The 24,409-nt window shown below is 47.7% G+C and overlaps 1 protein-coding gene across 1 annotated transcript; it reads left to right on the forward strand.

Moving 5' to 3' along the window:
• The first annotated feature begins 1,205 nt into the window (after nt 1-1,205).
• Nucleotides 1,206-17,452, forward strand: C16H20orf96 (chromosome 16 C20orf96 homolog). The gene is made up of 11 exons (XM_012755277.3): nt 1,206-1,418; nt 1,718-1,766; nt 2,367-2,484; nt 5,579-5,697; nt 9,243-9,401; nt 11,565-11,664; nt 12,565-12,722; nt 12,802-12,903; nt 13,067-13,153; nt 13,833-13,951; nt 17,112-17,452. The coding sequence occupies exons 1-11, from the start codon at nt 1,399-1,401 to the stop codon at nt 17,170-17,172; spliced, it is 1,092 nt and encodes a 363-aa protein (XP_012610731.2). The 5' UTR covers nt 1,206-1,398; the 3' UTR covers nt 17,173-17,452.
• The last annotated feature ends 6,957 nt before the right edge of the window (nt 17,453-24,409 follow it).

A 24,409-nucleotide genomic window follows, 5' to 3' on the forward strand; every position in this document is an offset into this window, starting at 1 on the left:
AGGCATCTGGGTACAGATGGCAGCCAAAGCCATGAGACTGGAGGGGAGTATGAATGAAGTGAGAACAGGTACAGAAAAAGAGGGCTGGGACTGAACCCTGGGACACTCCAATAATAAAGGGAGAAGAAGAGGGACCAGAGAAGGAGGTAGGAAGTAATTCAAAAGAGCGGTTTCCTGGACACAAAGTTAAGAAAGTGTTTTAAGGGAGGCAGTGATCCACTGTGTCAAATGCAGATAGGACAAATAAAGGGAGGACTGAGAAGTGACCATGGGGTTCATTTATTTATTTATTTTTAATTTTAATTTTTTAAGCCTAGCTCACAGCAACCTCAAACTCCTGGGCTCAAGTGATCCTCTTGCCTCAGCCTCCTGAGTAGCTGGGACTACAGGCAAGTGCCACCATGCCTGGCTAATTTTTTTTCCTATGTATTTTTAGTTGGCCAATTAATATCTTTCTATTTTTAGTAGATAGGAGGTCTCACTCTTGCTCAGGCTGGTCTCGAACTCCTGAGCTCAAGCAATCCTCCCGCCTCGGCCTCCCAGAGTGCTAGGATTACAGATGTGAGCCACCACGCCCAACCGTGACCATGGGGTTTATAGCAAAGTGGAAGTCACCAGTGACGCTGACAAGGGCAGTTTCAGTGGAAGGGTGGAGATGGAAAGCTTGATTGAAGGGGGCAGGCAGGGAAAGGGAAACAGAGAGTAGGTAAACCTCTCTAGGAATTTTGCTACAGAGTGAAGCCGAAATGGGTGGAGGAGAAGTGGTCATTCTTTTTTTTTTAATATAACAGAAGAAATTAAAATATGTTGGTATACCAATGATATAAAGGAGAGGGAAAAATGATGATATAGGAGAAAATGGGGAGAATTGCTGGGCCAATATCTTTGAGAAGATGAAAGGGGATGGGATTCGATGCAGCAGTGTAGGAATTGGTCTTAGTAGGCAGTTTATACAGAGATAAAGGAGGTGAGTAAAGGAAATGGTGTAAACTGGTGAGCTTACTGATCCCCACCATTTTCTTAGTGAAAGAGGATGCAAAGACATTAGCGACGAGTGAGGATGGAGAAGGAAGTGATGGAGGTTTGATGAGGTGGAGAAATCTCATATAATTATCTAGAATTATGGGCGGGGCAAGCTGAAGGGTATTTGAAACCCACTTGAGAAGTGGGGCGAGCTACGTTTCGCCTTGCGAGATTAGTCCCTCTAGGCGCTCGGTAGCCGGCGTCGCGTTTCCCTGGAGACCGAGACCGCAGAGCAAACATCAAGTCTCCTTGGGAAGTTTGAGTGGCCTGGGCTACCGCGCGATCTACGCTGAGACAAGGATATCGGAGGAGCCGACTGGGCATTCTGGAAAATCAGGGACCCACAGACTCACGACTTTCCTTCCATTCTCCCCAATGGCGCAAGTCTCACAGAGGTAGGTAAAAAGGAGCGTTGGCGGAATGGTGGAGTGCGCATGCGTGTCCCCGCCGTCGCCCAGCTCTCGCCGCGAGGTCGACCCGCCGCCTTGTGGCCCCCACCCTCTCCCCGCCCTCTCCCCGCCCACATCACCCCGGCCCCGCCCCAGTCGCCCGCGCCCTCCGGGCTGCCGCTGTGCTAGTGTGCTTGGTGCGCTGCGGTTTCCAGTTCGATGCTCCACGCCTGTTTGGAGTTTGCTGCTTGCAGCCCCATAGGCTGCGAATAATGGAAATTCTTTCTCGCCTCAACTCTTTCTAGACTCAGCCACTCTGGGTTTTACTACACAGACCCCAAGTTACAGGTTCTGGTGAGTCTGGGAGGGTTAGGGCTGGGGATGGGGCGCTGGTGACCCTGCAGTCAGTCTGCCTGCCCTCTGCTCTCACGATCATCACTGCTCCAGGTGATGTAGTCTGGAGACCCGCATTCCAGCCCCAGTGGTGTTACACATTTGCTGTGGGACTCGGAGCAAGCCCCTGAACCTCATTTTTCTCCTCTCACTACCTTACCAGAATGTAGGAGTGTAGTATGTTGCTCTCTTATTCATCTCTGATTGCTACTCTGGTTTCCTGAGGGTGGGTATTGGGTCTTTTCCATGCCTTCTGTTTCTCACAGTTCTTAGCACCTCACAGCTTGGATGTGCTTTAGTAAATTCTGGCTGGCTGATTAAAAAAAAATGATAGCTAACATTTATGGAGCACTTACCACATGCTTTACAAATATCATCTTTTGGAATTCCTGCCCCAACCTACGAAGGTAGGTTTTATTATTAGGCCCACATTACAGATGGGAAAACTGAGGCTCAGAGAGGTAATATCATTTGCCCGAGGTTACATATATCTGTAAAGGGTGGAGCTGGGATTTGAACCCACTGTGCTGTGTGACTGACTGATTGTGTTATGTCTGGTAGGATTATGTTCCATGGCAGTGGTCCAAGCAGAAAACCAAACCATCTACTTTTCCTCCAGTCCAACAAGTCGGCAGCCACAATAAAAGCAAAATGAAGACTTTGACTAAGGTCCAACCAGGTGGGTGGAGGCACTGGGGGCTGGTGTGGGGGTTGGAGACAGGATAGAGTTGATGCTCTTTGCCCTGGGTGACACCATTCATATTAGGGCAGGCTAGCGGATGTAACAAAAAAACCCCAAATTTCAAATATTAATATCAAAGTTAATTTCAGAGTGCATTCATAGACCTGGGGGAAGGTCTAGAAATCTGTTCCATATGGTCATTCAGGGACCCAGGCTTCTTTTCCCGTGTGGCTCTGATATTTTGTAAGGCCATGAGGTCCTCTGCTGGATACTTCTGCATCCAGCTGGTGGAGAGGGAAGAGAGAGAGAGCAAGAACATGGGCAATTTTGTGGACAGTTTTTTGGGGGGCCCAGACTTGAAGTGATGTATCACTCTCACTTATGTTCCAGGTGTCATTACTCAGTCACCTGACCATCCCTAACCACAAGGGAAGGTGGGAAATATAGTACTTCTGTGTTTCTAGGAGAAGAAAACAGTGTTTGGTGAATTCATAGGGCCATTTCTGGCACATCATTATCATGCATTCCAGAGGAGTTCTGAAGCCTTGGCTCAGGCAGATGTGGGTTCAAATCTGGGCTGTGCCATTTACTCACTTGGGAAAGTCATTCATCTTTCCATGCCTTAGTTTTCTCATTGTGAAAATGGGGACACTAATACATACCCCACAGAATTGTTGTGAGAATTAAATGAGAGGATATATGTAAATGATTGTTCAGCCTCATCAGACCCAACACCCCTTTTAATAACAAATGTTTTGTAATATTCCTTCAGTATCCTGAAATGAATTTCATAGACAATATAACCTACCTGCGTATATAGCTATGTACATAAATCACTCTCACCACCTCTTTGCCACTAAGTGGGGAATATAAGATCAGCTTCCCTGTGGGCAACACTGACACCCAAAAAGGGAGTGGGAGAGCAGAATGCCAAGTAGCCCCACATCCTGCCACCTTGTTTTGCCTCCTTGATGCTGGGTAGGGGTAGAGGCTCAGGTTCCCACCAGGTTCCACCAACAGGGGTAGGCAAGTGGGGGGAAAGTCTACCTCACACCACCTCATTAAATCTCATGGGTGCTGGGTGAGAATTGTGGCTCAGCTCACTGCTGGACCCTGCTGACACTACCCTAGAGGAGTGAATGGTTAAACAAACTGCTACAGCCAAACCATGGAATACTCTTCAGCAATAAACAGGAAAGAACTATTGATACATTCTACAGTTTGGGTGAATCTCCAGAGAATTATGCCCAGTGAAGAAAGCCAATCCCAAAAGTTACATTTGTATAACATTCTTTTTATTTTATTTTATTTTATTTATTTCAGCATATTATGAGGGTATAGATGTTTAGGTTACATACATTGTGTTTGCCCCACCCAAGTCAGAGCTTCAAGCATGTCCATCTCCCAGACAGTGCCCCATCCCTTAGGTGTGAATATACTCATCCCCTCCTCCCCCTCCCAGCTGCCCGACACCTGATGAATATTATTACTATATGTGCACATAAGTGTTGACATTTGTATAACATTCTGAGAAGGACAAAATTATAGAAATGGAAAACAGATTAGTGAATGCAGGGGTTAGGGACAGTTGGGGAGGATGGTAAGTGGAGGGAAGTGCTGTGGTTATAAAAGGCAACAGGTGTGATCCTTGGGGTTATGGAAATGTCCTGTATCTTGCCCATCTTAATGTCAGTATCCTGGTTGTGATATTATATTGGACTTTTTGCAAGATGTCGCCATTGGGAGAAATTGGGTAAAGGGTACATAGGATTTCTCTTGATTATTTCTTAAAACTGCATGTGAATTTGAACTATCTCAAAATTAAAAGTTTAATTAAAAAAAGACCAATCAGGGTTACTACCACTATTGAAAATAAATACTCGTTATGGAAGCTACAAATCTTCCTCAAACATTTAAATTCAACTTATAAATCTTCCAATTTTTATAAACACTTGTAAGGGGTTTTAGAACTTGGTTAATTAAATTCTCCTAAACCTTCTAAGCCACATTTTAAAATGTAATATATTCATTTTCATATTCAACTTGTTCACTTGTCTGATTAACAAAAACCATCAAGCATTTAAATAACTCTTATATATCTAATAAATAAACTTCTAAATATGAGTAATCTTATGTTCAATGAGAAGTTCCAGTAATTCATACACATTTTATAAGAGAGTCTTAAACCTTTCAACTTTAAACAAATCTAAATCAAAATCTCACTTATACCTTTAAAATTAGAATCACAAGATTAATCTATTAATCATTCCATCTCTCTCTTTTTTTTTTTTTTTGAGACAGAGTCTCGCTTTGTTGCTCAGGCTAGAGCGAGTGCTGTGGCATCAGCCTAGCTCACAGCAACCTCAAACTCCTGGGCTCAAGCGGTCCTGCTGCCTCAGCCTCCCAAGTAGCTGGGACTACAGGCACATGCCCACAATGCCTGGATAATTTTTCTGTTTTTATTAGAGATGGGGTCTCGCTCTTGCTCAGGCTGGGTAACTTCTTACTTAATCTTCACAACAATCCTATGAGGCAGGCATGGTGATTATTCCCATTTTACAGATAGAGGAACAGAGAAGTCATGTGCCTAAGGCCACACAACTAGTAGAAAGCAGAGCCCAGATTCAAACCTGGCTGTCTGGCTCATTAATTCCTACCCCATCTAACCTTCCCATCAGCCAGGTTCATGGGAAAGCAGGGATTTGAACTCAGGCCTGCCAGACTCTGGTCTTGCTGTCCTGTGCTGTGTCAACTACTGACAGGACACAACAGTGGGAACTCCCGACTCTCTTTCTGACTGACAGTTGAGAGTCAGGGTGAATGGCTGTCTCCCATTGCTACCCCTGTCCTCCCCTCTGTCCATACTCATAATAACTGCTTTCACCTGGGCTTGTCCCTCCCTTGTATCAAGGCTCAGAGTGGGTCGCGGGAGCTTATTGATGGGTGTGAGTTTCCTCCTCTGTCCAGTGTCACATGATAAGGCTGTGAGTGGGTTTGGGGCCCCCTCTCATTGGTGGTGCACTCCCTGGGACCTGGCCCCAGGCCTGCCTATGCCCTCACTCTCTCCCTCCCCTTTCCTATCTGTTCCCAGAATTGCACTCCAAGCCCACCATGCTGGTGGCAAGCCAGCCGAAGAGTCCACGAGAACAGCTGCGCAGAAAGGAGAAGCTGGACCCTAAGAAGACACAGGCCAAAATCCGGATAATGAAGGTATGAGGCACATTTGCCCACAGGCGCTGGGCCCAGGGTAGGGGCATGGGGGTGGCTACAGGAAACATGCACTGAGCACATTGTGGGTGCCAGGCTTTACTCATTTCCTCCTCATAGGAACCCCATGGACATGCTTATAATCATTCCTATTTTACAGATGGAGAAACTGAGGTACAGGGAGATAAGTGACTTATACCAACTCACAAAGCCAGAAATTGGCAGTAGCAGGGGTCAAAGCCAGTTAAACAAAGCATTTGCTGTTATGTTCAATACTCAAGAGCACAGTCACAATCACCCTTTATTTCTCTGCATTAGGAACATAATCTAGTGGGTTATCTTAAAATTTCCAGTAAATTAACCTTTCATGGAATGCAGGATACCTTAAAGCAAAGTTTAGAATCTTCCTATTAAATTTTTCACATCAAGTGATACAATTGTAAATTAATTTTCTCACCATGCATCGTTTTATAGCTTATGTAATTACCTGAACAATGTTTCAAAAGTTTTTGAAGTAATTAAAAGAGGAGTCTTGGCTGGGCATGGTGGCTCATGCCTGTAGTCCTAGCACTTTGGGAGGCTGAGGCAGAAGGATTGCTTGAGGCCAGGAGTTTGAGATCAGCCTGGGCAACATAGCAAGACCCCATCTCTACTAAGAATAAAAGAAATTAGCTGAGCTTAGTGGCATGCTCCTGTGGTCCCAGCTACTGGGGAAGCCAAGCCAGGAGGATCGCTTGAGCTTGGGAGTTTGCAGCTGCAGTGAGCTACCATTGCACCACTTTACTCCAGCCCAGGGAACAGAGTGAGACCCTGTCTCTACAAAAATAAAAATGAAAAAAAGAAGAGGGGTCTTTAGTATACATAGGAGAAAATAAAATACAAAATACTATAAAATACTATAGAAGAATTCTTTAAGAAAGTTTTTAATAGCTCAATGAACAATGACTACTATATAAAGAGAAAGGGAATATGTAATTTGCTTTGAAATCTTTTTTTTTTCCCTTTAACCTTCAGTTTTGCAGAATGGTTTAGAGGTAGCCTAGCATTCATAAAGGAAGAACTCATATTTTGGATGTTATTTTTATCCTGACTTTAGAAGGGTTTATGTATTATTTGATATAGAATATGACAATTTGGCTTTGAAATTTGTGCTCCTAACCAGTTCTTAATACTATCTCTTATAGTCATGCATTCATTTAGTTGGTCAACAGATATTTATTGAGCACCTACTGTGTGTCAGGCCTCATTCTGAGTGCGGGACTTCACCAGTGATGTGGTATAGGGAGCTCGCATTCCACTGGGGGAGATGGACAGTAAAGAAGATGAATATATAATATGTGCAGTGATGATAAGAGCTACGAAGAGCCCCTAAGAATAAGATTAGGGACTAGAGAGGCACAGAGGAGGGAGTGGCAGTGATTTTTAGATAAGGTGCTCAGGGAAGGCTGCTTAGATGGTGACACTTGAGCTGCGACCTGAAGGTGGTGAGGAAGCATCCACATGGACATCTGAGGGAGGAATGCTCCAGGCAGAGCAACCACACGTGCAAAGGCCCTGAGGTTGGTATGGCTGGAGCAAGTGATGATGAAGGAAGGTGAATGGGGTAAGGTAAGGTGTGTATGGCCCTGTAGTTCCTGATTAGGCCTTGCATTTTTGTGTTGAGTAAGACAGGAAGACTGGAGGGTTTTGAGTAGAGCAGGGGTGTGATCTGACTTAGGTTTTCTCAGGAGTCCTTGGGCTACTGCTGCCATGTGGACACTACTGCTTGATCGTGAATTTTACCTATTTTATTTTTTGACAGAGTCTCACTCTGTTGCCCAAGCTAGAGTGCTGTGGCGTCAGCCTAGCTCACAGCAACCTCAAATTCCTGGGCTCAAGCGATCCTCCTGCCTCAGCCTCCCTAGTAGCTGGGACTACAGACATGCACCACGATGCCTGGCTAATTTTTTCTATATATTTTTAGTTGTCCAGCTAATTTATTTCTATTTTTAGTAGAGACAGGTTCTCACTCTTGCTCAGGCTGGTCTTGAACTCCTGACGTGGAGCCATCCTCCCGCCTCGGCCTCCAAGAGTGCTAGGATTACAGGTGTGAGCCACCATGCCTGGCCCTCATTTATTTTTTATGGCAGCCTCTAAAGCAGATGTTCATTTCCTCACCTTTAGAATGAGTGTACCAGGGTTCTGGGAGGTTAATTAACTTGCCCAGGTTCCCTTAGATGATAGTGGCAGAGATGGGATATTTTGAACCAAGGTGTGTGTCTACACCTAACACCCAAGACCTAATCAGTATGTGGTTAAGCCACGCCTTGCAGTTTTAAGCCTGCTCAGTTTCTTGTCTTAGTGTAGTGGAAAAAGGATACACATGAGGACTCAGAAGTCTGGCTTTTCAATTCCAGTGCCACCACTTCTTGGCTGTGTGACACTGGGGAAGTCATTAAGTTCTCTGAGTCTCATTAACCCCTCAGACCCTCATTGATTCCACAGGGACAGGTTGTCTGAAATGACAGTACTCATTAGGTCAGCCACCTAACAGGAAGTGGTGGCTATGATCACCCACTTTGCCTCCCCTGCTTCCCTTCCAGAAGTGGCAGTCACCTCTGCCACCTTCTAACCTACCTGGGGAGTGTATTGTTATTATTTCTATATTTCATTGATTCTAAGAAGCCATTGCTATTAAGGCACACCTTTATTTACCCACTAATAAAACATTTATTAATTATATGGAGACACGCCACCAATTGTAAGATGTATCCCCACCACAGAGATGTGAAGTCATGGGAACATGAGTGTTTTAGGATGGATTAAAGGGTAACCAAAGAGTCTGGAAATCCTGCAGCTGCCTGAGGACTGAGAAACAATACCTAAGCTATATTCTGAGGATTTCAGAGTTCTTACTGATACCATGTGTTTTTAAATGTTTTTATTAACCTGCAATTTTAATAAAGTTAGATACTTCCCTTAGAGTCATTCTGAGAATTTTTAATTAGAATCAAATTCAATAAATACTTTTTATTCAGCTAAAAAAAAAAAAAAAGAGTCTGGAAATGGTAGGGGGGAAGGGGAGGTAGGGAGAGATTTGTTAAAGGATGCAAAGTTACATAAGCTAGATAGGAGGAATAAGTTCTAGTGTTCTATACTACTGTATGATGACTGTAGTTAACAATAATTTATTATATAGTTTCAAATAGCTAGAAGGAGGATATCGAACAGTCCATGCACAAAGAAATGTCAATGTTTGGGATGATGGATATGCTAATTACCATGATCTGATCACAGTACATTATATGTATCAAAACATCACTATGTATTCTGTGAATAGGTACAATTATTATTTGTCAATTAAAAATTAATTAATTAAATAAAAGATGTCCAGGCGCCCTTACAGCACAGACAATGGGGCCCCCGCGCACACAATGGGCCCCGCCGCCCAGCTCGGCCGCGTTTACTGGCGGAGGCCACCAGGGGGCGGGCGGCCCGCGGTCCCCAGGCTCGCGGAGGCTCGACCTGGCCCGGCAGCGCCGCCTCCCTCCCGCCCGCTCCACCCGCAGGCGATGCTCAAGAGCAGGAGGATCTCGCTCCAGGAGCTCCGCAGCCACGAGTACTTCCTCACCAAGTTCAACCAGGATCTGATCAAGACCATCCAGGACATGGAGGACAGCACGGCCCTTAGCGTGCGGGCGATGCTGCAGCAGCAGGACATCCTGGCGGTGAGACCCGCGCTCCTGGCCTCTGCGCGGCGGGCGTGCCCGCGGCTCTCGCCTTCCTTCGCCGCTCCTGCGCCCTCTCCTGGCCCCGTTGCGCGTGCCGCTTCCTCCCTCTGGGAGATCATCTTTTCCACCCTTGGCCCCGCCCACCTGGGCTTTGGAATCAGAGGTGGGGGTTTCATCCCAACGCGCCAGCACTTACTAGCTGGGAGACTTTGAGTTAACGCCGTTTCTGAGTTCTGTAAAATGGGACACAATAGCACCCATCCCAAAGGGATGCATATTGTACTTGTGCAAGAAAAAGTAGCAGCCACCAGCAGCTCCATTCGCACACACTGCTGTGTAATACTCCGCGCTATTCATACAGACCTTCCAGTGACCCTATGGGGTGGGCACTATTATTATCCCCATTTTACATAGGAAGAAATAGAAAGGCTAGGTGGCTTGCTCAAGGTCACCTAGGTGGCCAGGGTCCGAGCTGGGATTTGCACCCAGTCAGTCTGATGCCAGGATCTGTGCTCTTTCCACTGTGCTATTATTAGCACCCTCAGCCTGGGGGTGGCACTGAGGGTGAAGAACCCAGGGAACATCCTCTGCCTCCTCTAGGAGAGACTGGTGACACTGCGGTGAGAGGGCAGAAAGTTCATAGGGAGTTTAGGGAGGAGAAGATTCAGAGAAAATGGTTTAATGGAGAAGTAAGTTCCCTCCAACAGCAGTCTGCCCAGGGAGGAGAAGGATTGAGCTCACCTAGAGTTGGTGAGTGAAGAGAAAATTCAGACTTCTGGGGACTGTGTCAGTCTGCTCGGGCTGCCATAACAAGATCCCACAGATTGGTGGCTTAAACAACAGAAATTTATTTTCTCACAGTTCTGGAAGCTAGAAGCCCAAGATTGAGGTGCCAGCAGGGTTGGTTTCTGGCGAGGCCTTTTTCTGGCTTTCAGATTGGCCATCTTCTCGCTGTGTCCTCCTCACATGGACTCTCCCCTGTGCATGGACAGAGAGAGGGCTCTGTTGCCCCTTCCTCTTCTTATGAGGACACCGGTCCTATAGGATTAGGGCCCCACCCTTATGACCTCTTTTAACTTCGACTACTTTTCTATAAGGCCCTATCTCCAAATTTAGTCACATTAGGGGTTAGGTCTTCAACATATGAATGGGGAGGAGGTATCACAATTTAGTCTACAAGAGGGGCCAAGGCCAAGGACATACAGAGTTATGCAACCCAAGGAAACTTAGCAGAACATTCTCCATACCTAGACGAAGTCATTGTCTGACTCTTCCTCTGTTGGTCCACGTTTACATTTTTTGTTCATCCTGAGTGTGTCCTAGGGGTCATTACGGGAGATGGCGATCAGTGAGACACTTCATCCACGTCAAGCTTTCATTCTAGCGGAGTCATAGGCAGGTAGAAAGCCTCGGATGTGTGTGCTGTGCTGGAGGCGGGGGACTTGGGGAACCCAGAGGGAACCTCTGACCCAGGTATAGGAGGATCAGGAGGGCTCCCTGGAGGTGGTGATGCTTGGGCTGAACCCTGCAGAGGAGGTGTTAACTGGCAGAGACTGGCTGAGTATTCCAGGGAGAGCAAGCAGGTGCCCAAGGCCTGTGGTGAGATGGAGCTTAGCTGGCTCAAGGGGCCACATGCTGCTGAGTGTGGCCGGACAATACTATATGAGGCAGGGACTGGAGAAAGAGGTGGTTGGCCCTATCCAGGTCGAGGAGGGCCGGTCAACCAAGGCAAGGAGTTGGGACCTCATTTACAGGGCAGAGGGGGGCCATCCTAATATTTCAGGTGGGGATGAAGAGAACTTGAACAAGGCGGCGGCAGTGGGGGTGGAGAGAAGCGCATGTCTCTGGGAGCCATTTGGGAGTAAAATCCATACAACTTGGTGACATCTCAGATGAGAGAGGGGAGCAGGGCCTGGAGCCTGGGTTTGGGCCTGTGCGACCGGGGGTGTGGCAGGGCTGCTGGCTGAGTAGGGGTGGTAGGAGAGGAGCGGGGTGTTGGTAGGGGCTGGCAAATGAGGTAACTGTGCTCGGCATCGGGCCAGGCTGCTGGGCCTGGAAGTGGGGTTGGGCCTGGGGCCTCCTCTGAGGAAGTGCCAGGTGCACACAGCCGGCTGCAGCCCCCGAGAGCCTGGGGGTGAGCTGGCCCCACCACTCCCACAGACCATCATCGACATCTTGGAGTGCTCAAACAAGAAAAGGCTGCAACAGTTGAAGTCTGAGCTTCAGGAGTGGGAAGAAAAGGAGCAATGCAAGATGAAGTGTAAGAATCCCTGGGGCAGCTCCTTGACCTGAATCCCTGGCACTTTGGGCAGGTCAGCAGCAGAGCATTCACCTTGCACCTGCCTCTCAGAAACCAGCCAGCCCACCATTTCCCTTTTAGGCAGATGGAATTGCTATGATACTAATATCTCACTTAGCGCCTTCTAGGCCCCCATGTGTCTGCGTTGCTGTGGGCACACTTTCATTATGGCTACCTCCGAGGCAGGGACTGTCCTTCCATTTTACAGATGAGTAAACTGAGGCTGAGAGAGGTGAAGTAGCTTGCTGGAGGTTATACAGTTAGGAGCCAGAATCCAATCCTAGCCTGGCTCTGTTTCCTGCCAGGGTCCCTCTGGGAATCAGTGGCTGGGCTAGGACCCAGCTGTTTCGGCTTCCATCTTGCCTGGCCTGCAGTTTCTTTCCCTTGAGTAGAATAGATGCCTTCTGAGTAAAGGGGCAGTGTGCCAGGCAGCTGGAGACATTGGCAATCCCCACCATGGAGGAAGGCAGGAGAGACTGTGTCTCCATCCTGCTGTGGGTCACGCCTGGGGATCCAGCGTTGCCCCATCTCCTGGGTCTCCCTTGGGAGTGTGTGTCCTAGGAGACTGAAGTCCAGAGAGGGACAGTTTTGCTGAGGGCCACACTGTAGGTCAGTGGCAGAGCTGGGACCAATCTAGGGATCTTGTACTAGTTTCGTTTCTCTTTCCTGGCCAGAGTTGCCTCTTCTGCAGAGATTCTCTAGGGGCTTAACTTTTTGCCACCTTCCAGCCCTGTGTGAGCTCACCTCAGCCCAGACCCTAGCCCACTGGCCAAGGAGACCTGGCCTCCTGGGCCTCCTGGGAGGGGTCCTTGAGGAAGATCCTGCCTCCTGCCCCTCCTGACCTCCCCCATCCCTCCCCAGGCCTGGAGCAGCAGGTGGAGAAGCTGAATGCCAAGGTCAAGCGGACCCGCAAGGAAGTGTCCTTCCTGAGCAATTACATGGATCACGAGTACTCCGTCAAATCGGTCCAGATTGCCAGCCTTGTGCGCCAGCTGCAGCAGCTTAAAGACAGCCAGCAGGTAGGGGAGCCCTGGCCCTGCTCTGCCGGACTGTGTGGGAGGCAGGGCTGGTGACCAACACCCTCCTGCTGGTCCCCAGGATGAGCTGGATGACCTTAGTGAGATGCGTAAAAACGTCCTGGAATCTTTGTCCAACAAGGTGGAGAATAAGAAAATAAAAATTCTGAAGTCTCTGGTGGTGGTGAGTAGGCAGCTGCTGGGGTGGGTATCCAGGTCCCACATCCAGCCCTGCCCTCTTCCCTCTCCTCTGTGCCAGGCCCCTGGCACCCCCTGCCCTTGGTCTCTACCATGTACTGCTGCCCAGGCAGAGACCCCTGGGGCCCAGACCTCTCCTTCCTCCACAGAAAACCCAGTCTCCCTACCAGGAGGCTCTTCTACAGAGGGTCCAGGCTAGCCAGAGCATGCTGGAAGTCATGAACAAGTACAGAGACGTGAGTAGGCAGGGAAGGCGAGGGGCCCTCTGTGGGGAGCAGTGGTGGGTGGTCCCCAGGCCCATGGGAGTCAGGCTCATCCTGATCTGGTACTCAGGAGGTCTCTGACGCTACTGTGGGCCTTCCTCCTTGCCAGTGCCATTACTGTCACTTGTCCTTCCTCTGGGAAGGGGATTGGCACTGGCCTGGGCCTTACCTCATTAACTAATGGCACTGGCCATGACCCAAAGGCAGCTTCATCAAGCACCATCTACTTAACCATTAACCATCTTCACCCTTAATTCTTGTCATTGACTGCTACTCATTATCCATGTTAATGAACTTCACCATCACTGCTCTTTCCAATTAGTTTTCATTATCTTGCCTTTCATTATGGTGCCCTTCCCCATCTCCACCAGCCCCCGCTACTTCCTGTGATCGAGCAATCCTACCCCTTTGCAGACTGTCTCCATTCTCCACGATCCCCTCACCTTTTTCAGCATCACTGAATATTGTCACTACCTTTCAAGCCAGCCCCGCCTCACACAGGGAGACCCCGCTCTGGAGTCTAGCATGTCCCAGTGACGAAGCCCACACCATTTCCCCAGAATCTTTGATCCTTGTCCATTTTTTCCTTTTCTCTTTTTGGTTGGGGGACATTTGGCTTCTCACTTCTCCCCTGTGGTGCCTCTCCCCTCAGTTTATTGACCAGTTTGAGGAGGAAATGCCCATACTCAAGGCCGAGGTGAAAGAGCTTGAAGCCCAGATCCAGGAACCGCGAGAGATTGTATTTAAGGATGTTCTGCTTCGGAGACCCAAGTATGTGATCTTTATGCAGCTGCCTCTTAAACTAGCCAGGCTCTCTGTTCTCAGGGAAGGCAGCCTGGTGCAGATGGCAGAAGCCTGTACAGGGAGGGAGGGGGCCGGGGTACCATCTCAGCTCTGCCACTGATGTGACCTTTCCCATCTTTGGGCCTCAGTTTCCCATCTTTGCACAGCAAGCTGGCTTATGTAATCTCTAAGGACTTTTCCAGTTCCCAGACTCCATGTGTCAACAGAGTAGGTGCACCCCTTGGCTTCTGGGTTGTTGGGGAAGGCAGTGTGGAGTGCAGTGGCTGGTTTCAAGGAATAATGGCCCTCGAGACACATGAGGAGAGAAGGATGTCTCCTCCACTTGGCAGGCTTTTGGGCCCCAAGGGAAGAATTTCCTTCCACAACAATTCTCTGCCCGTGTTTGCTTGGACCAGGCCCTCTATTATGGAGGTTGGTTGAGGGTCCCCTGGGCTAGGCCTCTTCGTGATGGCACCACAGGAGCAGGTGTGACAGAGCCTGGCATTTGAAAATTATTTAATTTTTTATCTTTGTGTCTTTCTCCTCCTCCTATCCTTTTTCTTCCTCTACCTTTTTCTCCTCCTTTTCTTCTTCTTCCTCTTTTTTAAAATTACTGTTGAATTTTTGAAGTGCTAGGCACCATGTGAATGAAAACCCCCCTTGGCCCTGCCCCCATGGAGCCAAGGAGGGAGCCGGACATTAACTGATGGTGAGCCACAAGTCAGTGTCAAGTTTCGGCTGAGCCCAGAGCTGCTGGGGCAAGTGCATGGCACCAGAAGAGCCTCTCCCAGGACAGTGAGTCTGGGAAGTCAAGGAAGCTTTCCTGTGGTTGTGACATCTGAAGGATGCATAGATGGTCACTAAGCAAAGGAGACACATGGAGGAGCTGAAGGGACAGCAGTTCTAGATGGTGGCTGGGTCTCTCAGGGAGGTTATAAGTAGGCACTCATTGTCTTTACCTGAGCTCTGAACCCAGTGAATAGGACTCACAGGGCAGGGCACACAGGGGCCAGATTATCACTTTTATTCTGGTAAAAGTTATTCTGATGTTAGAGAATGTGGCTCATATCTAGGCCTGTTGGCTTCTGAATCGTGAATTCAGAATTAAGCAAATTGAGCCAACTGGTCATGGTGGAGCTGAACCCGGCTGGAGGCAGCCTTTGAAGCAGAGTGTAGTCCTTGTGGGCTGCTTGCTGCTGAGAGAGGAAGGGGCTGGGCTATCTGCATCTCCTTCTTCCCTGGACTCACCATCCAGGCGGTCATACCCCTTTCCAGGAGTAGAGTGAGGAGGAGGCAGTGCACTCACTGACACCTTCCACCTGGACGAACAGCAGGCATGGGCCTGGCATGCTGCCGAGTGGAGCTTCTCCAGCTAGAACATGCGTAGGAAACACCAGGGGTCTTGTTAAGAAGCAGGTTCCAAATCAGTAGGTCTGGAATGGGGCTGAAGATTCTGCATTTCTAAGACGCTCCCTGGCGATGCTTACACTGCTGGTCCCAGTGGACCACATGCTGAGCAGTGAGGCTGAGAAGCAACTGTGGTGGGAAGGAACTTGGTGTTGACAGGGAGCTGAGTGAGGCCAGTGTGGCTGGAATGCAAAGTGATGGGGAGAGTGGCAGGGAGGAGGCTGGACAGCTCAGCCCCTAGGACCCTGTAGGCCAGAGTTTTGTACTTGATCCTGAAAGCTGAACGGTGACATGATCAGATTTATATTCTAAAAACATCATTTTGAAAAGGGCATGGGGATATCTGAGAGTGGAGAGGAGCCAGAGCGGGAATGGGAGGTCCAGGTGGGTGTGAGGACCGTTGTCCAAGGGAGCGTTGGGAGTGGCCTTGCCAAGCGGGTGGCAGAAGAGATGGGTAGAATGGATGGACTGGAGAAGCATTTAAGGAGGTAAAATCTGTAGGATTGGTGATGTTTGGATGTGGGAAGTACAAGACAGGGACGTGTCAGAAGTAACCCCTAGGTTCCTGGCTTTTGTAGCAGGGGGTGTGGTGGTGCCAAACGCAGAGGTTGGGAAGACTGGGGCAACGGGTGCGTCTGTAGGTGCAGTCAGAAGTTGACTTGGACGGTAAGTTTGGTTTGTGTGAGATGTCAACGTGGAGTCATCAGGTGGGCGGTTGAGTAGATGAATGTAGACCTCAGAGGACAGATATTGGCTGGAGGTAGAAATTTGGGTGTTGCCACTATAGAGATGAACTGTTTAGCTATTATTATGAAAAATTTCAAATATACAGAAAAGCAGAGAGAATATTATAATGAATACCCAGTTGCCCATCTAGATTTAAAAATTGTTATATTTTTGCCATTTTGGCTTCATCTTCATTCATTCTTTTTTTTTTTTTTTTGGCTAAAGTATCGTAAATTGCAGACATCCTGACATTTCATGCCCAAATACTCCATGTGTGTTGGTAGATTGTGGAAACCATGAGAGTGGACGATCTGCTTGGGAGAGAGAACATGATCCTCAGTCTGTTACCTGTTTGTGCTGGTCACTGAGATGGGGACTATGCTGCCGATGGGAATCCATCTCTCTTGCTACTTTCATGGAAGGAATAATGGCTGTTATTTCCTGAGCACTTATCACATGCTGGTCTCATTTAATCTTCCCACCAATGACCCAGGTCGGAATTATTATCCCCATTTGACATAAGAGGAAACAGAGGCTTCCCTGGGATATGGTATGTAGTGGGTGGTTGACACATAAGTGCCAACTGAAGGAGTGAGGCTCAGAGAGGAAAAATGTCTCAAGGTGACACAGAGTCAGGTTCCCAAAGCAGTCATCGTGACTCCAAAGAGAGTGATTGTCCTGACGGGCCTCAGCATTTCAGAGCAGGGTCCCTGCTGCCTCTTGTCCTCAGACTCTTTAGGGGAACACTGGTCCTGCCAAACTCATTCCTTTTCCATTTTTTATGTTTTGTACGTACGTGTGTGTGTGTGTGTGTGTGTGTGTGTGTGTGTGTGTGTGTACACGCCCAATTGGCCTTCCAGGTCACAGGTTGTGTTTTGGGATTGGGCCTACCTGCCCCTCACTGTAAGTACCAGTACTGCTCTAAAGAGCTGGGCTCCCCTGAGAGTTTGCACTGCCCACTCCAACTCTGGCACCCTGTTGGCCTCTCACACCCCTCTTTGCTGCTTCCCTCCAGGTGCACCCCAGACATGGAGGTCATCCTCAACATACCTATGGAAGAGCTGCTACCCTTCTAGATGGCGGTGCTGTGGGCCACCCCTTCCCTCCCTGCCCTCTGCCCAGACCTGGAGCCTTGAATCCTTTATTTCCAGGACCGTGTTTCCATTTAGACACTGATCTGCAGTCCATTCGTCCTTCCATCCCTCCCTCATTCCCTCCTTTCTTTCCTTCCTTCTCTTTGTTTTTCTCTTTCTTTCCCTTCTTTCTTGCTGGTGCTACTGCTCGGCTAGGTGGAAATTCCCAGGTAAATCTGTCATGCCTTCTACCAATTCTTTTACCAATAAAGCTGGACTTGCATTTGCTTTTGCCAGTATCTGGGGGTCCCCAGCAAGGCCTTGTAGAAGATGTGGTAAGAATGGACTTCATCTTAAGATAAGGGGTGGGCAACTGTGCTGACAGGATCTGGGGCTCAAAACTACTCCTAAAGAAGTGCTGGAGTGACCCCCCTGCACAAGTCTCCATGGCCATGTGGCTCTGGGCCACTCCCTCCTGGTGCAGTGGGAGCCCAGCTTCCCTCCAGTTTGTGCCCAGACCTGTTGAGCCAGTGCCTATGGTGAAGGGGAGACTTCTTGAGTTTAACACATCTGGGAACTTGCTGGGCCTTCACTGCAGATGGCCATCTCTCTTCTAGTCCAGCCATCTGCCTGTCCATTGCCTCTGTCCCTACTGCATTTGGACATGAACACAAACTCACACTCGGGTGCATAGTTATACACAATTCCACACTGCGTAGTCTTCTGTGGTGGACTTAAGACATGACCGCCCAGATCCCCCTTCAGGCAAAGACTCAGAGGCGCTGTTGGCAGGTATTTCAGCAATCAGACGCTTCAGGGATTGCCTCAGCTGCTGAGAACTACCTCAGCCAAGGTCAAGCTCCTTCCCCTATCCAGTGACTGCTTGATGTGCAGGTATCAAAGGCCCAGACAATCTTGGCCCAACTTGGAACAGGGGCTCTTCTGGCCCCAGAACCCCCGGTAGGGTCAGCTGAAACTGTCCTAGGGCCTGCATCGGTTCCTCTGCCCAATCTCACGTGGTTCTCCTCCCTTTCCCAGTTGTTGATTCCAAGAGCACTCACTAATAAACGACCCCTACACTCCATCTCAGAGTTGGCTTCCTTGGGGACCTAGACCACTACAACCCTCGTGAGACTGGCCACTCATGGATGCACTCTGTGTTGGAAGACTTTGGTTATAAATAACAGAACAACCAACTCAAATTGGCCTAAATAATCAAGGGCTCAGGTAAATAGTCTGGGTGAGGCTTTATTCAGAAATCAAGTGATGGCACAGGGACCTGATTTCTGTTTCTCTATTTTGTCTTCCAAGGTACTGTCCTCCTCCTGAGGTTGGCACTCCTTGTGGTCCCAATATGCCAGCATTTCCCAGGTTCCTTGTATGTGTCCTGCTGTGTTCTAACATTTTCAGCCAGAGTTTTCACTGTGACGGGACTGGGTTATATCAATGCCCACCTTGAGCCAGTGTTGGAGGTAGAGAGGTGCCTACTGGCTTTGTCCAGGTCATGTACTCTGCCTTGGAGCAGGGGAATGGGTGGTTGGGGTGAAGCACATGACAGAGGTTGAGTTAATTGCCACTCTCCAGAACTGTATGGATCTCTGAACCGAGATGGACCATGCTGGATGTAATAGCAAACACGTTAAGTAGAGCTTATTCTATGCTTTACATATATCAGCTCAGCACATGTTCACACAAACAGCCCTGGGATGTAGATAGGGTTATCAATTCCTTGTACAGATGAAGAAACCAAAGCATAAAGCGGTAAAGTGATTTTTCCAAAGTCTCCAGGCTAGTCAGTGGTAGAGACATTTGCTCTTAACCACTATACTGCCAGGAGCTCAGCTGAGCTGGGAGAGCTGAGCTGCCTACTGTCAGAGTTGCTGATCAAGATGAGTCAGAATGAAAGTGACAGCCAAGCCAGGCATAGTGGCGCTCACCTATAGCCCCAGTACTTGGGAGGCTGAGGTGGAGGGATAGCTTGAGCCCAGGAGTTGAAGGCTGCAGTGAGCTACGATCACACATGTGAATAGCCACTGTGCTCCAGCATGGGCAACAAAGCAAGGCCCTATCTCTAACTGCATCCTGGCCCTGGGCTCCCCTCCTAAAACAGCCAATCCCTAATTGCTTGCTGTGATAATATATGGAAGAGGTAAACCAGAGAACATCCACTGTGTCCCAGTTTATACTGGATGAGGAGAGCACAGATGTGGAGATAGTCTCACAGCAGAGGAGCGTCCAACAAAAGGCTCCTGCCGGTTTATGAAGCTGGGGGTGAGGGAAGGGGTAGGGAAGAGAGACTGGAAAAAGTACCGAGTCAGCGTGGAGAAAAGCATCAAGAATTTCCCCTCGCCTCCTAATAAGGTCTTGGCTGAAGGTCCCCAGCAAAGAGGCGTCTGGATGAAGACCTGGGCTAGGAATGCAGGAGCTTGGCTGTCTGGGGCCTCGGAGTCCTTGACTGTAGCTGCCTTTAGAGCCTGCAGGGTATTGGCTGTGCCCAAGTCTGGTGTGGGGAGGGCAGCCTTCTCCCCAGGCCTTGCTTGTGTTTGGGCTCAACAGTCGCACATAGGTTTTTAGTCAAAAGCTGGACTCTTTCTATGAGGGAATGCCTGAGTTCTAAAGAGAAAAATCAAGAAATGAAGCTTGAATGTAGATTCCCTTATATTGATCTCGGAAGCTAAGCAGGGTTGGGCCTGGTTAGTACTTGGATGGGAGATTCCCTCATATTCCATGTAGCCATATCATCTCTCAAGACATGACAGAGAGTAAACCCCACGCATGTGCAGTGCTGTACATAGATTTTCTCCCACTTACTCAGAGCTGCATGGGGGTCAACTCTCATGTGCAGAAATATACCTCCATGCATGTGCATATGGACATACATCAGGCCTGTCTTAATAAAAGAGAGAGACCCCTAACAGCATGTCCTGTTGGGAATTCTCTGTATTCGTCAGCTATGTCCCCAATAATAATGCAGCACAACAAATGACTGCAAAACCCAATGGCCTTTCAACAAGAATTTATTCTTATTTTTTCTTTTTGCCCAGCTGACACCTTGATTTTAAAGAATTTATTCTTATTCTCAGGGTCTGCAGGTCAACTGTAGTGGGATGAATGGTAGGGGCAACTGGGGAGGCACTCTGGGGATGATTGGCAGTCAAGGGTCCCTGGTAACCTGCAAAGTATGAGGAGGGGTAGGGGAGAATGTAGTAGAAATTACTAATTTTTAGTAATTGTCCACCAGGGACAGTAGGGAAGAGCAGTGGAAGGTTTGCTCTTTTTTTTTTTTTTTTTTTTTTTTTTGAGACAGAGTCTCGCTTTGTTGTCCAGGCTACAGTGAGTGCCGTGGCGTCAGCCTAGCTCACAGCAACCTCAAACTCCTGGGCTCAAGCAATCCTTCTGCCTCAGCCTCCCGAGTAGCTGGGACTACAGGCATGTGCCACCATGCCCGGCTAATTTTTTTTTATATATATCAGTTGGCCAATTAATTTCTTTCTATTTATAGTAGAGACGGGGTCTCGCTCTTGCTCAGGCTGGTTTTTGAACTCCTGACCTTGAGCAATCCGCCCGCCTCAGCCTCCCAGAGTGCTAGGATTACAGGCGTGAGCCACAGCGCCCAGCGGTTTGCTCTTTTGAATGACTGTCCCCAATATGGATAACCTAGAGTAAGTACCTAGATCTGCCCCCAAACAATCCGGCTAATTGGGTAAATGGAAGTTCCAGGGAACTGTGTATCTTCTGTATATTTCCTGTCCCATTTCTGTATATCTCGAGAAGTAATGTGTGAACCTCGACCTGAGTCTCTGGCGTCTGGGACACGGCTAGGAATCGGGAGGGGTCCGCGGCGGCGCGCTGGGTTTGCCCGCGTTCAGCCCACGTGCGCGCCCCGCGGCGCGGCTGCACCGAGCACTGCCGGCAGGTGGCGATAAAGGCCGAGGAAATCAACCGGCCAACGCCTGCAAGGGCGGCTCCTGGCGGACGAGCCCGGGTTGGTAAATCGCCCACGGAGCATTTTATTGCGGAATTCGCTATCGGAGACGACCATTTTGGGCGCTGGTGTGGCGAGAGGGAGGGCTTTGCTGTGCGACCGTCGCCAGTGCGTGGTCCCTGCCTACGTGAGCCGGCCTCCAGCCTCATCTCCCACCGCTCGACTCCTGTGCCAGTTTCTGCTCCCGCCAGCCTGCATGCCTCCCACCAACCAGGCTCATTGCCTGCTCAGCCTTTGAGCCCGCTGGTCCTGGGCTTTCAATGTTGTCTCAAGGTCTCCAGATGGCTTTCCACTTTCCACCCATTGCTCTGTTTTATGTCCGTTACCGCTGTGATTACTATCGTAGATTACACATTCATTTATTTCTTTTGAAATAATAAGTTGCACAAGGGGAGGCAGTTTGTCAAGTCTTGTTTACTGCTATTCCTGGTGTGGGGAACAGTTCCTGGTACATAGTTGGTTCTCAATAAATATTTATTAAATTATTGAGTTAATGAACTGGCTTTACTGTAAAGCTAGGTTGCAGCAGTGACACTTGCATTGCTGTGAAAATGAAGTGAAAATGAACCAATAGAGAGGAAAAGTGGTGCATACGGCTAACACACTGCAGTTATGAGGACTATCACTGGTCTGCGAGCTTGTTAAGGCAAGCCATGGGTTCTGGGCCATGCCCTCCCGTTACAGTGAATCAGTAAACAGAATATCTGTGATCCCAAGTTAGCTGTCATCTTCACAGGGATGTGTCCCTGTGTTAAACGTTGAATCTTTTTGTGCAGCTTTTTCCTACTTAGATTGAGCCTGCAAGTTGTCTCCTGAGAACACAGGAGTGACTAGCATCCTCCTTGCCTGGAGGCAGGTAATACAAGATAAAAGGTCAGCGATCTCACTGCTTAACATGGTGGTTGGGTTATTATTGGTCAGCATCTTAGGGCTGGAGTAGATTTTTTTTAGTTGACAGACAGTAAAAATAAATGTTTATATAATTGTTTATATAAAAGTTTTACCTAGACGTGCATAATTATGGGCACAGTAATTTTCAACACGTCAATGAGAACACTGGTATAAAATTGACTAAACAATTCTCTATTTTAAATTTGTTTACTGCAAAAACAATTTTAAGTTAAAAACAAATATAAATAACTAATGCCCATGATCCTGAATCATTTTTGAGAACTGCAGGCTATATTCCATCATGGAATACATGGACTCAGTTTGACTTCAAACTCATGTTCCTAGTGCTGGTTCTGGGCTTTGATTTCAGTTGTTTCATAAAATGAAAAAAAAAAGGTACTTTCAGAGAGTCAATTGACTATGGCCCAGAATACTGAAACACAGTCAGAAATTTCAGGATGGCTCTTGATGTCATATCTTTAGTTTTTGGAGCTCAGAAACGTCTTAGTAGGGGTGGCTTGCTCTTTGCTTGTGGTGGACTTGTGTTGTTTTGTTGTCCAACATCTACTTTGCTTCCTGCGCTAACAATTCCTAAGTTTCCATTTGGGAATCCACCTTGACCCCAGCTTATTCTTTTAATATTTCTGGATTTGGGAGTAGAGTTTATGACTAAGGCTAAGCCAATCAGAACATTCTATCCCCCAGCCACTCACTGATTGGTTCAAGGATTGGAACACGACCTGAGTCAGGCCAGTCAGGGCTAACAAAGCTCGGGTCTTGGATTCTGTTTGTGCTATGGGGAAAGTGATCTCTATTTCCTACTGGATTTGATATTGAGTTGATGTGTTCTTTGCTTGAAGCCATCATGTATGGCCTGACAATGAATCCAATACAGCAGAAGGTAGCCATATAACCACTGGAGGTGAAAGGAAGACAGGCTCTGATGATATCGTGTGAGCCCTGACCAGCTGCCCTGAGAATTGTCTCTGACCTTTCAGTTGTATGAACTGATAAATTACCAGAAGAACCTTGACTGCCTGGTACCTTAATTACTCCCTTTTGTAATTAAGCCACACTATATAGTCAGATGGTTTGATAATACAGCACTTTCTAAGGTTTGTACCCGAAAGGAAGACACATATACTTTAAAGCATAATTGTTACTTATCTAAATACATGAATGAGTCCTGGAAATGTGGCTTCGTGGCCATTAAATCTGTGATTAATTCAACCCATGTTGCATGCCTATTCTGTGACTGTGCTAGGTGATGCTTTCAGCAACGTCAGGGCAGCAAAGAGAAATAAATGTGCTCAATTGACACGCCTAGCTCAGTCAGAATGTCAGCACTGTCATGAAGAAATGCACAATTCTCACCACTCCAGCAGCTTCAAGTCCAGATTATTCTGATGTTTTGCACATGACTAAAATAATTACTGTATTAACCATGACAGCCAGGTCTGGCTTTGTGGGCGCGTAACTTGTGCATTACCCAGGTCCCTGTGCTCAGAAGGACTCTCTGCTTGGTTTAATATTCTACTGTAGCCATCTTGAAGTTCTTAATTATTTTTGAACAAAGAACCCCACATTTTTATTTTGTACTGGGTCCCGCAAATTATGTATCTTGTACTAATTGGAGTCTAGCAGGCCGAGTCTCATATTTATTAAATCTAAAAGTTTTTTGATTTATAGAGGGAGCCCAATGCATTCTTCAGCCTGCTTGTCTACTGTCTGATTCTATGAAAATGAATGCATGTCTTGTATTCATAGCCTCAGGATACACTGGATGAAGATCAAGGGCAGGATCATGGAGAAATGTCACAGTGTCTTTCACTTCCTCCATGTTTGACTGACAAATGATGATGCCGTAGGTGCAGGGCTTGATTAACTGCTAGAACATTCTCTTCTGGTTTGCATTGCTCTAGTAAACTCAGCCTTTTCACATTCTTCTTAGTTCTATCTCCTTCCCTTCACTGTGAGTGGAGGGAGGGGTAGAAACAAGGTGTAGTATCCTATCTTTTCCACGGGTCTTGTTCATTACTGACAACACCACCCATAATTTTGGGATTGTGTCTTGAAGAAGCAATTTATCTACATTTTATGTGTCAGTGGAACTGTTTCTTCTTATGGTTATATTCTTAATCAATTATTTGGAATATCAAAGGAACCAATAAACCATTAAACATTTTTGGGGACCATTTATAACCATTCTACCCCACAGATCCTTGTGAATCCTTGACAGAGAGTGAGGGAATGAGTAGAACATTGAAAATGTTTTGCTAGTTTAAGTTGTGATATGCTTTCTAATTATCATGCCTCTATTAAAATATTACTTCATTTCTCAGTGATGTGTTTACTGTAGAAAAA

Source organism: Microcebus murinus, chromosome 16, assembly GCF_040939455.1.
Source record: "Microcebus murinus isolate Inina chromosome 16, M.murinus_Inina_mat1.0, whole genome shotgun sequence".
Lineage (NCBI taxonomy): Eukaryota > Metazoa > Chordata > Mammalia > Primates > Cheirogaleidae > Microcebus > Microcebus murinus.

Bases quoted from the DNA above. Each gene is read 5' to 3' on its own strand.
- C16H20orf96 (XM_012755277.3), top strand. From the start codon at position 1,399: ATGGCGCAAGTCTCACAGAG. The intron at 5,698-9,242 runs GTATGAGGCACA...CTCCACCCGCAG, and splicing joins CCAAAATCCGGATAATGAAG to GCGATGCTCAAGAGCAGGAG. The intron at 12,723-12,801 runs GTAGGGGAGCCC...GCTGGTCCCCAG, and splicing joins AGCTTAAAGACAGCCAGCAG to GATGAGCTGGATGACCTTAG.